The sequence below is a fragment of the Pelmatolapia mariae genome, linkage group LG23, assembly GCF_036321145.2.
Source record: "Pelmatolapia mariae isolate MD_Pm_ZW linkage group LG23, Pm_UMD_F_2, whole genome shotgun sequence".
Lineage (NCBI taxonomy): Eukaryota > Metazoa > Chordata > Actinopteri > Cichliformes > Cichlidae > Pelmatolapia > Pelmatolapia mariae.
Genome location: NC_086246.1, coordinates 30816414 through 30831007, shown reverse-complemented (window position 1 = coordinate 30831007; position 14594 = coordinate 30816414). Strand labels below are relative to the sequence as shown.

The 14594-nt window shown below is 42.2% G+C and overlaps 1 protein-coding gene across 2 annotated transcripts in view; it reads right to left on the bottom strand.

Annotated features, from left to right (window-relative positions):
- The window catches only part of LOC134620308 (kalirin-like), a 57056-nt gene that overhangs the window by 38305 nt on the left and 4157 nt on the right, over positions 1 to 14594 (bottom strand). For both annotated transcript variants that reach the window (XM_063466396.1, XM_063466397.1), the window contains exons 2-19: positions 8531 to 8605; positions 8305 to 8419; positions 6631 to 6823; positions 6049 to 6272; positions 5489 to 5813; positions 4713 to 4835; positions 4432 to 4623; positions 4189 to 4320; positions 3970 to 4104; positions 3784 to 3876; positions 3391 to 3513; positions 3197 to 3313; positions 3033 to 3107; positions 2822 to 2944; positions 2646 to 2698; positions 520 to 667; positions 239 to 435; positions 48 to 145 (exon numbers count right to left, since the gene is read on the bottom strand). In XM_063466396.1, the coding sequence (XP_063322466.1) occupies positions 48 to 145; positions 239 to 435; positions 520 to 667; positions 2646 to 2698; positions 2822 to 2944; positions 3033 to 3107; positions 3197 to 3313; positions 3391 to 3513; positions 3784 to 3876; positions 3970 to 4104; positions 4189 to 4320; positions 4432 to 4623; positions 4713 to 4835; positions 5489 to 5813; positions 6049 to 6272; positions 6631 to 6823; positions 8305 to 8419; positions 8531 to 8605 (2541 nt within the window). The remainder of the gene's footprint in view (positions 1 to 47; positions 146 to 238; positions 436 to 519; positions 668 to 2645; positions 2699 to 2821; positions 2945 to 3032; positions 3108 to 3196; positions 3314 to 3390; positions 3514 to 3783; positions 3877 to 3969; positions 4105 to 4188; positions 4321 to 4431; positions 4624 to 4712; positions 4836 to 5488; positions 5814 to 6048; positions 6273 to 6630; positions 6824 to 8304; positions 8420 to 8530; positions 8606 to 14594) is intronic.

The window sequence follows — 14594 nt, the reverse complement described above, 5'->3', positions numbered from 1 at the left end:
ACTGCCTCAGCCAGCAAAAGTAAACTACATGAGAGTGAATTTCTTACCTGATGCCACAACCTCTGTGATGTACTGTTGAAGGTCATGGCCTTGCTGGATGACCTCATAAATCATGTTGTTCATAGCCAGCCTTCGTTCCATGTGCCTGCAATTCAATCACCAATCTATGAATCAAAGCCTGCGTCAAGAGTTATCATTGTGTCGAGTGAGGGCGATGACATCATCTTGGCCCGCTTACCTGTGAATGCGCTGCTGTGCTAATGTTAGTGCCTCGGGGGTCGCCTCCACTAGACGTGACTGACCCAGTGCTAACTTATCCTGGGCCAGCTTGTCCTGGTTTGCATCTGCTAGCCTTGTTGATGCTATTTTCTCGGTGGAGAAGTCCTGGGACTGTTTCTGAAGGTCTTGTTTCCAGGCGTCCATTTCCCCAGTAACCTGGAAAACACAATCATGAAGTTCACCTTTCCAACCTCACGCAAGGAGGGAAAATTTGTATGGAAAAGTAGAATGTAAATGAACCTCCAGCGTGCACTGCTGCAATATGCGCAGCTGTAAGTAAACATCAAGTCGGATCTTCCTCTGATGGAAAAGTTCCTCCAACTGAACGTGAGACTCCTCCAGCTGTTGCAGCACTGACTCCACATGGGCCACCGAGCTGCCCTGGGGCCTGAAACAAACCCACCCACTCGTTATAGGAATATGTAAACATTCAAAAAGCTACAAATAAAAATGCCCTGACCTGAAAATGAATACATTCTTGTAGGATATACAAATCGAAAAACAAATGCACCTACACACATTAGTCAAATCTTACACAAAGGCACCCACCAACACCCAGTGCAGGCCTCTGAGTTTGCATGAACACTGAAGCAAATACACAGGCTGCAAAACGCCATAAAGAACAAACACAAAGTCTATGTAAACCTGAAAACAAACACAACTATAATTATAATAGAAATCAGCATCACACAGGCCTCTTAACTGCCCTGTCTATTGAAAACAAATGCCAACACAACAATTAAATCCACAAATTAGTAAACAAACACAAGAGTGTAAGGGTCATATATAGATCATTATATACTGTACTCATGGAACATTTGGACTCTTTTCCCCACGCCATAAGCTCTTCAGAGGCCAGGAAATAAGAATTTAACACTTTATTATTGTTTATTAGTTCTGTGTGTAGTAATAAACATTTTCATCCATACGTTTTTTACCCACTCAGGCAGGACTGGCTAGTTAGGACATCAATTTAAGCAGAGACTCAAAAACCTCCATCTACCCAGCTACCTCCTCCAGCACCTAGGTCTGCCCCAGGGTCTGCTCCTAATTGGACATGCACCTTAAAGGCATCCAGGAGGTGTCCTAGTGAAATACCAGAACCATTTCAACTGGTTCTTTTAATAAAAAGGAGTAGTGAGTCTCTTCTGAGCTCCTCTCTAATTACCTCACCCTATTTCAAAGGGAGAGCCCAGACACAGTCATTCTCATCTCATTATTTCGATCACTGCCCACAGCTGGTGGTCACAGGTGAGCGTAGGAATGCAGATCAAACAGTAAATCAACAGCTTTACCTTTATGGTCAACTGTGTTTTTACCACAGAGACCAGTTCATTTTCAATTCATGAATTTCTTAATTTCTCCCAAACACAGAATTTGTCTTGCAATAAATTCTACACAAACTTAACATAATCTACCTCTGTGGTTTTCAGACTTTTTGTTGAAATTGAGGTTGAAATTGAAAGTGAAATTTCAAAGCTAAGATGTACTTATACCCATAAACAACTGATCCATATGATCAATTCTTCTGATTTTACTATTTAATCAAAACAGTCTTGGGCATGATACATATTTTGTAGTGAACTCTACAAGCGTGCATACACATCCTTATCACACAGTTTCAGATAAAGCAACAAACAAGCAGTCTTACTGCCTCAGGTTTTGATACAGTGAACTTTAGAAGTGGGTAAAGTTTCTCTTTGAAGAATGTTTGGTTTCCAGTTGCCTCTTAGGCTCACTCAGCACCATGTCGGCATTTGTTAACACCTCCCAGCAAATAATCCACTTCGGGTGAAGGCTGTGCTTGTGATTTTAAGCACAATATTGTGTTTTACCTCATCAGAAAATAGTTCTTCTCACTATCAATTGGGGCCTTTGATATACTAATACAGTCTTCATTTTCATGCATCACTTCTTGTACAGATTCGGTAATCACTTTGTTTGATACAAAATCCTAAGGTGCACATAAACATTCTTTATAATACAGAAAACAAATGTACCCACACATTCCATATAATCCAGAAAATAAAAGCACCTGCATAATCCACATAGAAGAGAAAACAAACGAACCCATACATTTCACAAAACCCGAAAAACAAGCACACACGCATTCCACATAATCCAGAGAAAACCCACACACATTCTACATGAACCGAAAAACACAACATTTGGTTCACAAAGTTCCAGGGTGCATATGGACTTTCTAAATAATCAAGTAAAACAAACAAAGCCACACAGACCAGACCAGACAGGTTCACAGAGCTGTTTGCAGAACACATCTAGATCTTCAATAATGACATGCACTAGTAAGCAGTGCAGCACTGTGGCTTAAAACAAACACACCCACTGTGTATGTGTGTGTGTACCTCAGTTGCAGGATGAGGTCTTCTCCCTCCCGGATGACACTCATCGCAGCTTCCTGTAGGTCAGGGTTAGAGCTCGGGTTAGTGTGAGGGTTAGAGGTGATCAGGGGTCAGGTGCGGGTGTTAGGTTGTTATGACGGGGTTAGACTTAAGGTCAGAGGTCACAGCTGGGCTGTTACCTGTGTGTTGGCCTGCTGCTGCTGCTGCTGGCTTATGAGAGTCTGAAGAGCCTCCACAGTGTCTGGACAGACGAGGACATCTGAGGAGAGCTGTTTCTGGAGTCCATCCATCCACGCTGAGAGCTGGAGGAGAGGAAGAGAGGAAGACCAGCTACTGTTAATAATATTACCTCTGACGAGTGGTTACAAAGTGTGTGTCAATGTGTATTACCTCCTTTGTATGCGTGTAGAAAGACACAGCGAGATCCAGCAGCAGCTTCCTCTGTTCAACACGCTGGATAAAGGCCTGTGATATGTAAACAGTGTAAACCACACATTCACAGCATATAAACTACAACACAGCCCCGCCTTCCCCCCTCCCTTCAACAGACACACCTGCATGCGGAGCTCCAGGTCTCGGGCCGCCTGGTAAATCTCCTCCTCTTCACACTCTCCAGACTGAGCCAGCTGGTCTGCTGCCTCCAGAAGCTTCTCCGCGTTGGTGTATGTGTTCTAAGAAAGAGGAAGAAATTAGCACGCTGCAGCTGCACTTAAAGATCAACTATATGTGGGTCTTGAGCCTACGGTACCTGTGCGACCTGCTGGAAGTCGTCGTGGCGTTTCTGCAGCGCTCGTGCTCGGTGCAGAGATTTCCCCACGCCAGTGTGTTTGTTCAGGAAAACCTCACCATGCTGCTCCACCCAGTCCAACACCTGAGAGACAGACATGTGGAGGTTAACCTGAATCTCAGATCTTTTTTCTCCTGAGCTCAGAATTTTTGAATGGTACACAACTTTGATTATACAAATGCACAAAAATATCTAAGATTTTAGATAATTTATAAAACAAACAAACCCAAACATTTAATATAATGTGTGGCTATAAGAATTTTAGTTTGGACATTGAAGTGGATTCTTCAGAATCTGGCTCTGAATATACATCCATATTTCAAACTGGATCAGCATCTACATTTTTGGTCATACCTGTTTAACATCCTGCTGAAACACACACAGCTGCAGGCGCTGATGGAGGCGGAGCTTGCGGTGTTGCCATGCCCTCTCCACTTCATGGTGACCCTGCAAAACAGAGGACAGTCTGTATCACTCCACGTATCTTGCTGCCTGCACATTGGATGTGGAGGATGTGAGACAGGTCACGGAGGGACATACCTGCATCACTTGGTGGAGAACTCCCATGATGCTGTGTGTGGCGGCAGTGAAGTCAGGTTTGGGCACTGATTCGTCAGAATCTGATGCTGGGCAGCGCTGGAGGACATCCAGTAATGCTTTACCGCTCTCGCTGACCTGAAGAAGGACAGGTGTTGATAAAAAAAGAGACAGACAGCTGTCTAGCACACACAGGATTTGAGAGCACAGACAGGCATGTACCTGTGTGTAGTTTGAAGAGATCTCTTCATTGAGCTCCTGGTGTTTTTTTACAGCAGCTTCCAGCTCTGCTGCCGCTGATGGCAGTGACCCTTCAGAGCACACTTGAACCCAGCCCTCCACCCGATGCAGGAACTAAACAGGGAGAGACAGACAAGTAGGTTTTTTGACATGAGAACATCACCTGACTGTTGCAGTGTCATATAAGAGGAGACAAGTATGGTAATATAAATCAATACGGGTCACCTGTTCTGCCCCCTGGTGGAAGCCGGTTGCCATGGCGAGCGTGTTGCTGCGCTCCTCCAGTGCCGTGGTCAGGGACTTCCAGTCTTCCTGTAATTTTGACGAAACCATGGCGATCCGTTCTGCACCATAATGACCAGCCTCTGCGAGCCTCGCCGCCACAGTGACAACGCTGTCCACGTTCACGCTGCCATTCTGCACAAACACAAACATGTCGGTTCAGCTCATTAAAATCACTCTGTACAAAAACACACACACAGATACATGTGCACTCGCTGACTGACCATGCAGTTGGCGGTGAAGTGCTGGTGTTGTGTCTGGAGGTCGACAGCGTGCTGGTGGTTCTGACCGACCTCCACCAGGCTCTGCATGAACAGCTCTTTACTGTGAGCGATCCACTCGGACATCTAAGACAGAGGAAGACAGAAAGGTTAGCATCCAGCTATCTGTCCAGGATGCTAAGGTTGATGTGAATAAAACAAAAGAAGCGCTAATGTAAGGGACATCAAACTGAATGTGAGAGATTGAAAACTTAAATTTGATGGACACAAAACATAATACAAAGAAATGCAGAGCATCATAAAAGATGGCAAACTTGGTGCAAAAGTTATCGCATTTAATTTAAGCACCATGAAACTCATTACAAACTTAATGTAAAGGATGCCAAACAACGTGTGAAAAAGCGAGGTTAGGCAATGCAAAAGTAGCTCAAAAAACCATTTCCAGTGTTACCATCCAGAGGCTCAACAGACATTAACTCTGCGAGAAGGATCGTTATAAAATCTTTATTCATTTCTGTACTTCACTCTAAGGGCTGACAGCTTCTCCTGCCTGAAACACATGTCACCTAATTTGCAACATGTCAACTGTGATTTGCAGCTTTGTTCTCATGAAAATAAACATGATGTTTGTCGACACATGGGAGAACCCCCCAGAACTTAAGTCAGTCTTTTGAGAAATGTGACAGCACCTACATTAACAGAGCAAACAAATATTTTTTTTTTCATTCTGCTTCCAACCAGTTAGGTTTCATACTTGCTTATCACAACATAAACCTCACCTTGGTGGCGTCCTGCTCAAAGAGGTGTAGCTGCAGCGCCTGGTCCAGGTGCAGCTTCTTGTCACTCCAGCTCTGCAGAAGGTGGGTGCGAGCCGCCTGCAGTCGGTCCAGCAGGGACGAAACCTTTGGAGCCACGCTCTGGAAGTCCGCCCCACCTGACAGCCAGCTGCCGTGGCTGCCGCCACCCCCACCACCTTCATTAGAGGTGTCACCGTGTGAAGGGCCAAGGCGCATACGTTGGAGTAAACACCGGCCTTCTCGGTCAAGTGCATCAACTGGTGCTGTGGCAATAGTATTACGGAGACGACCATGTTCCTCAAGAAGTCTAGAGAGAGAAACATGGAGGGAGACTTGGCTTTAATGACCTTTAAAAGAGCTAATTTGCCAAGAAGGTTTGCAGTTTTAAAGGAAGTTTCCCAGATCCACACCAAAATCTAACAGGTGCTTTCTTTGCCTGTGCGCCAACTCGGAAGTTTCATGAAATCTGACTGGAATTGTGTGTAATTTTGTAGGTAAGTGGTTAAGATTATATGGTAAACACGAGAGAAAAAAACACTCACTTGCGGGCCTCATCAACATCCTGCGGCTCTGGTATGCGGTTCAGTCCGGCCTCTAGCTGTTCCAGCTGGGCCAGCAGCTGTGTGGCGGCCCCTGAGAACTCCTCCAGGCCCAGGCGTAGCTCAGTCCACTCTACATGGTCATACTCCAATGAGCCGCCGAGGTCAGAGGTCAATTGGGAGGGGTCGACAAGCCGGGACAGACCCTCCACGGACACCAGGCTTGTCTGGAGACAGAAACAGGTTACTGCGTACTGCAGGGGAATGTCAAGAACTGAGTAGTTGTACTATAGTACACACAGGTTGTAAGTAGTAGCAGTAACTTCTGTAACATGAGCACTTCATTTAGGTGTAGTGTTAGTATGTGATAAAGGGGTAATTTTAGAAGAACATCTAACATTAGTGGTTTTTCACTTGGGCACAGTAGTCAGTGGAGCAGTACTCTTCTTAGCAGTAGTAATACTTCATTTAAAAGTCAGTGCACTCAGTTTAACAGTACTGCCTGTAGAAGCGCTTCAGGTGGCATCAGCAGGAGAATTGGCACTTAAGCTAATGACAGCTGATCTTCACTGTGCAGTAACGTACCTCGAAGCTGAGCTTGGCACTGCCCAGGTTGGTCTTGTGTTTCTGCCAGAAGGTGTCAGGTTTGATGAGCAGCGCTGTGTGGATGTTGGAGGAAAATGACTCCTGCAGCGTTCGCAGTACTGGCTTCACACTGTCCCACTTACTGCCGCGCATGTCCACCACCACGGTGAAGCCACGAGCACGCACATCCTCACTGACAGAAAGACACACAGATGCAAAAGCTGGTAATACGATCCAGGTACTATTTTTTTCATCAGGTCTGTACAATTTTCTCAACCAGCATAAATTCTACAAAGATTTGACCCACGTTAGTTAGTAGTAGTAGCTCCTCCAAGTCTTGGCTGGTTAAGACATTTCTTTAAAGATAGCTTAAGTCAAAGATGCTAAATACTATTTGAGGATATGACTTGAAAACTGGAATTTCCTGAACAGGAATTTACACTGTTATTTTTTGGCATTTTACTGGATTTTTTCCTGATAGTGCATTAAAATTTAAAAAAATACAAAATACAAAAGGTTTTACACAGTGCTTCAACAAACAATCAAAAAACAAAATACTCAAACAAAAAGAAAAGGAGAATAAACAAATGCCAGTGACGACTGAGGGAACATATGTAATAAACAGCACATCTGAAAGATGACAACCAGACAAAGGACATAAAAGACAATATCATTTTCAATGACAAAAACCAACTCTATAAAAGTTTTAAGCAAATTAAAGTCGTTCACTGTTTCTGTGAGGTCATTCCAAGGTGGAGGGGTCCTGCAAAAGCACAATTTTAAAAGGACCCACCTGAGGCTATCAGGCCACAAGCTGGCTCATTTAGTCTCACCGTTTCTGCTATAAGGCTCGGGGCTAGACATGCTTTAAAAGTGATGAGGAAAATCTTGAAATCAAATCTATAACATATGGGAAGACAAAAGAGAGAAGCCAGGATCCGGGTGACATGATGCCATCTGCTAATACATGCCAAGCTGCTGCATTTCGAGAGAGACAGAACTGCCATGGTCAAGCCTGTAACACTATAAAGGCTTGGATGTGTTTTTCCAGGTGTGAATTTAAAAGCCTTAGTTTAATTCTGAAGACAGGTCTTAATTCGACAACCGTGGGTCGGGTCAAACTGAGCTCGTAAATTTCTGGTATTTGTAAACAGGGTTTCAAAGAAACTTTCATTTGAGTACTACAGTTTGTAGGATTAAACAATAAGACTGAACTATCTGATTTTCAATTATTCAGCTAAAGAAAACTTTGTATCATCCAACAGTTTTAAACTACAGCTAGGCTTTTGGAAAGTTCACCTGTGTGTCGTCTACACAGCAATGAAATTTAGCTGAATAGAAGCTTATAAATACAAAATAAAATAATACCTAAAATGGAACCTTGTGTTACTCCACAGTAATTGTAACCTGTGGTTGACCTTTAGTTGACATAAAAGGGTTTTTCTATAAGACTGAAAGCAGCCAACACTTGCTTAAGCCCCTAAGAGCCTTTTGGCCTCCAAAACAGTGAAGGCAGTGAGTCATTACAGAAATCAGTGTTTTTATGATCCATAATGGTAAAATTAACAATCCCAATTCACAAAACTGTGTCTATTCATAACATTTTGACAAAGTATATATACTACGTAGCCCAGGCTAACTAATATTTAGGTAAGCTCTGCAAAACAGCTCTACCTGGGTATCGTGGACAGGTAAGTGACCAGCCGACTGAGGTCCTCCTGTTTTATTCGATCATGATTGGTCCTCGCAGGGAAGGTCAGGATTGGTCCACCTCGTTTGTCCCGTCCACCTGGAAAACAGATAGAGCAGTTACTCAAACTGAGTTACATGAAGACCAAGCTGGGATAAAACCTGCAGCAGTATTAGTGTTTTTCTATTTTCTTTGCTTGTTTGTTTTTACCCGATACGAAGGCCACTTTCTCTCTGAGCACCGTCAGGACATCGACTGCCCGGACACACTCGGCTTTACCAGAACCTGAAAGACAGATAGAGGAAATCTTGAGCTGCTGGCTTTTGTCTAGTCCAGCTAGAGATCTACCACCATAGGAACCCCAAATCAAAGGTGAAACACAAACACTCTTCAAGCCCCCTACTTCTCTTCAAGCGGCTCTTCAAGCGGCCTACTTTTTTTCTGACTGACCAACATGTCTATTGTTGAAATTTTTCTAATCACATTATTTTCAGCAGCTTAGCTTCACTTCACCACCAACTTTCTATCAGTGGGGCATTGTGAAACTGGCATGAATACTGTGTCACCCACACTACCGACCACACTGGGATGCCGTCATGTAAAAATATTACTAACAGTGGTCAAAAACTCCACACTGACTTATCGTTCCAGCTCAAGATATTTGAGTGGGACCAGTGTGGTGAAAAACACCCACAGGCTGATGCTATTATCACTCATCAATTTTTCAGTTCATGTCAAGTTTAAAAAGTTAAGAAATAAAGGACAAGCAAACATCAAACTACTCCCTCTCATCTACCAAAATCAGGCTTCAGCGCGAGGAGCTGACAGACATTTCAATTAAAAAGCTCCTGCAGCTCAGGGAGCATGTCTTTGTGTACTTGTATGCCTATATTTGTGAGGACTGTGCTGAATTTAAGACCCTGTGAGGACATTATCTCTGAAAAAACCCACAAAGGTCTGTTTTCAGGGGTTGAGATGTGCTTTTAACATTTGATCAGGTTTAGGTTTGTCATGGTTTAGGAGCCTGAAAACACATTTTGTCACTGGCGGTCCCCACAAAGCTAGGAGTACAAACATAAGTGTGTGTTGCAGACGGCCTCCCATGTGCGTCAGATCATCCTCCACAGCGGGGAGAAAGCTAATCCAACACACACACACACAATGAAGGCATTAAACGTCTCACATTAGCAGCTCAACGAGCAGCAATAACCCTCAGAGAGAAAACCTAAAAACAGGAAGGAAAAGAGAAACACTTCTCCAACTTAAGCTCCCTCCTTGCAGCATCCTATTTCTCCTTCTCCACCCGTGTCTGTCAGACTGACCCAGACTGACTTATTAACTAATCAGCTTCAGACCCCTGATAATCCATCAAGGGTTTTAGTCAGGCCACACCCATGTGTGATAATAACTCAAATAACCTACACATAAATTCACTGTGATAAGAATATTTACTTCAAACAGAAAGTAGAAAAGCCCCAAAAGACTATGGGAATGACTGAAGACTAAATGTGATTTAAACCATAGGCTGTTACAAAAATAAACCATCCAAATTAAGTGAAATATGGAGTTCATTTTCAATATTTTCTGCAAAAAAATCAACCAACAACAATAACAGAAGTCCAGTCAAACTGTGTTCTACCTTCAGATGACTAATGAGCTGCACTGTTTTGCATCCGGTCCCCATGTGGAAAAATACCCTGATTTGGTCAATGAATCTGTAAGCAGGCCTCTTCATTTTAGCTTTCACCAACAGCTATTTTTGCCAAAGGAAGGACAAACATCAACAGCACTGTGCCTCCTTTCTCTTCCTTTATGGTTAGAACTCCCTAATCTTCACCTAACGATGCGGGGTACCTGTAGTATATCTGCTGATTTCCATGTTTGCATCCATAAACCCTACATGGCCTGTGTAGGTTTTTGGTCATCCAGGTCATGGAAGTCTTATGCTCTTGAGTTGACAGCAACTAGACATATTTTTTGATTCTTGATTCTCATTCAGAGGGCTTCTTCAGTTCGAAAGGCTCACGGCGAGTCCTAGGTATTTAAGCTCTAGTGGGATTAGAAAAGTCCCTAATGACCTATATACTTTGCTTCACAACTTTGCTCATATATTTATTAAACAACTAAACTAAAGACAGGGTGGGTGAACGGTTATTAGGACGACCTCCAAGGTCACAACTCCACTAAAGGTTATATACCTGGGATTCCTCACCAGCCGTTAGAACTGAAAAAAACAAAAACAAAACACTTGGATGAGAAATGAAATATCTTGATGAATCTAAAAACGAGTTACAGTTTCCTTCAGTTCAAGTACATAAAGTCTTGCTTTATCATTAAACAATCCCTTTAAGGCTCTTTTTATATGTGAATAACCATGAAGAAAAACATCTTGGAAAATATAAAATTTCCCAGTGCTTAGACCCTGCAGGAGTAATTTGTAGACTTGCAGTGAATTACTGAAGACTTTACTAACTGTCTTTTGGAAATGGGAAGATGCATGTTTAATGACAATTGGGTTTAGAATAACTGTTTCTCTTGGTGATTAAACTCAGCCTTGCTGCTTTCAGATGACTGCTGAGCTACACTGTTTTAATCCTTTTCCCATGTGGCAAAATACCCAGACTTCTTCTGTTCCATAAGTCGAGTCTTATAATAGAAAGTCAAAAGAACTTGATTGTTTTTTCCATATTTGAAAGAAAGCTAGGTTCTGCTTGGGTCTGAGTAACTGTAAATTTTATCATTAGATGCTGAGTGTGAGGGTCCATGTGGACGTCCACATGCCTGCCAGTTTTTGTGACTGTACAAACTCATCTGCAGAGACTTTGAATTACTATGCACCAACTATGCTTGTGCCCCAGGCAGCAGACTTCAAGTGGACTTCAAAAGAAATATAACAGGAGTGACTACTCAACTGTGGCATCTCCAGCTGTCCGTGTTCTCGACAGAGTATAATAAGGGTTAGCTTCTCACCTTCGGTCAGGAGCCCTTGGTGCCACATTGTACCTCTGCAGTGTAACTGTTCAACGTGCAAGGTTACCAAAGCAAACTAGAATAGTCAACACAAACCATCATCTTTACTTACATCTCTACAAGAAAATGGTCTGCACTTCATGATCCGGCAAAAACTGAAGAACCTAAACAAGCAACATGCTAAAACAAAGCTGCCTGGTATCCAGGCTAACAATCAGTCTTTCAAGTAGGTGTTTGCTCTCATCTGAGACTCAGAACCAGACCGGACCGGACATCAAAAGCTATAATGCGCTATTAAGACAACTTTCCACTGTTCTTTGGTCAAAGTAGCTAAAGGTCATTTGCTCAAGAAAGAAACTTGAGATTGAGATCAGGGGTATAGTTGCAGCTCAGTAAAAGCAAGCGGTGGTGAGCCATCTTCACTAAATCAATCAATAGTATTAATATTTTAAGGAAACCCCACCTATTGAATAATAAAATAAGATATAAAAGTCCATTTAAACATTAATTGACTATATCCACTGTATCCTACAGAGGGCAGTGGTGGGCTTGAGACTATCTCAGCTGATGTTGGGTACAAAAGACTTCAGCCTTCAATAGAGCTGCAGCAATTACGCTTGGTTAATGATTACTGGAACCATCTAATGGACAGAAAATCAATCAGCATCTAGTTTAACATTCTGATAAGTAGTTTTTCAAAGATTTCATAGTTTGTGCTTCCCATACAGGAGAACTGGCCACTGTTCCTCAGCTGACATGATAGCAAATTACTTTTGAGCGTTAAACTCAGAAAGCAGATATTTGTTGATGTGATTTTGAGCTCTGTGAGAATCTCTGTATGGTTAATCAATCAGTCGATTAGTAAATTAATCTACACTGAAAATCATGGTTAGTTGCAGTGGTGGGCTTCAAGCTGTGGATCAAATACATTTGGGAATCAGTGTCCAATGTTTAAATTAAAATGCAAAATCATTCAATCTGAATTTAGTTGCATCCCATTAAAAGAACCTAAAATCCAGTTCCTGCTCTGATTTCTTTAGCCTGAGATGAGCTTCCCAATGTGCTGCAACTGATGGTTTTTATTTCTGTGATAAATCATCAATAAGAACACTGAGAGCAGGCAGTTCTTTATCGCTGCTGATAACCGAGTTAAACTCCACACTCCTGCTCTTCACTTGCTGCTGTTTGTCGTGCGAATTAGCCGAATTTGAAAAAAAGATGATGAATGTGTTGGAGTGGGTGGACCTGGTGTTAATATATGGCAGCTCTGAGAGCAGAAGCTAACAGCCTGCAGACGCTAATGAGTCGCTGGTGGGTGTTTGAGGTCTGTTCGAGTGTAAATACAACTGAACCTGGCACGTTCCGCCACATCTGATTGATCCTCGATCGGTTGTCAATCAAGGTGACACCATTGAGATTTGGAGGAGGGATTTCCACTCTGATAAAGCTGTCTGACACCAATAAAACACTCACTCTCTGAGTCAGTCACAAGCTGAAAATAGCGGCTGTGCAGAGCACATGAAAAGCCTTCAGAGGAACTTGCTGTCAGTCTGTCAGGACTCATCACACTGATTACACAACAAAAACTAATGAATATATTTCCCCGCAGTGTCCTCTGAATCTCTAAAATGTCAGCCTCGTGGATTTGAAGACATCACAGTCCGAGGCCAAAAATACAACATTACTTTCTTTTTCTGAGTGACCTTGGTGCCATTTCTCTGCTTGTAAAAACAGCCTCGAGACATCCAGTTTTTATGTTGCCCAAAATGAACTACACTGACATATAGCCTGATCTGAGTAAGAGCTACAAACCCTGTTGCCCACAGCAGTTTCATCGTGAATGCAGCTTCATTCACAGAAAAATCACACAAACTGCCTTACAGTTTACCCATCAGCTGCTCCACAATAAAAGTCTGTCAAATACTTCACAATAAAAGTCTGTCAGTTGCTTCACAATAGAAATCTGCCAAATACTTCACAATAAAAGTCTGTCAGCTTCTTCACAATAAAAGTCTGTAAGATGCTTTACAATAATAATCTGTCAGGTGTTTCACAATCAAAATAAATCAAGTACTTTAAAGTAAGTCTTTCTGCTGCTTCACAATAAAAATCTTTCAAATACTTCACAACAAAAGTCTGTCAGCTTCTTCACAATAGAAATCTGCCAAATACTTCACAATAAAAGTCTGTCAGCTGTTTCACAATCAAAATCTGTCAAAGACTTTACAATAAAGGTCTGTCAGCTGCTTCACAATAAAAGTCTGTAAGATGCTTTACAATAAAAATGTGTCAAATACTTCACAATAAAAGTCTGTCAGCTGCTTTCCAATGAAATGCCATCAAATACTTCACATTAAAAGTCCGTATACTGCTTCATGCTCCTCTGTGAAATGAAATTCTTTTAGCCTCAGTGTTTCTACTTTCCATTAGTTGCATTGTGTAACTTGCTGTTACTGACAGTACTGTCAGTGGTTTTGCTAAAATATCTTCTTCCATAATGTTCACAGCAGCTGATTACTGTACATTTAAACCTACACTTGTTCTACTCAAACACCATTTAGCTGACTTCTTGTTACTGTAAGCTATTTGACTTCTGCAAGTTATTATTATTCTTACTCTGTCTTACAGCTATAACCTTCCTGGAACACGACACAGCCCCACATTGGTTGCTTGCCAGTTAAAATGTGATAATGTGTGACTGAACACAGCGTAAAAGCATAAAATCAACTGATAAAGAGCCCTGAGATCATTAAAGATCATCTGGATTGTTTGTATGTAACTGAAAGCAGAGATGCTGTAATTCATAATGACGCTGATGAGATGCAGTTTTCCTTCATGGTCAATTGCCTGATAACAGTCTAGCAGAAAAGATAAGTACATCACATCCATTTAGCAGCGCTTTTGTCCAAAACATGAAGAGGCTGCTGGGACTGAGCAACCAACCCTGTGAACGATGGCCAACCTGCTCTAAACCACTGAGCTACAGCTGTGGCAAATATTTAAATTACCACAGGGAGCTTGCCAAACAGACACCACAGGTCCCTTTGGGGACCCGTGGGGCTGTGTCCCACTTTTCCCTGCTGGTAATCCAGCTTTTCCTATATCCATATGTTAGGTTTGTAGTCATTTTAACCCATGGCTGGGTTATTTTATTATTTTATTTTTTTATTTATCCAACACTTTATTTTTAGGTTTTTAATATGCAACGGAAGAAATCTGAAGAAATTTCTAATTCTGCTTTCTGTCAGAAATGTTTCCCTTAACCCTCAAAATTCAGGTCAGTTTGCCTGCTGAGCACATGTCC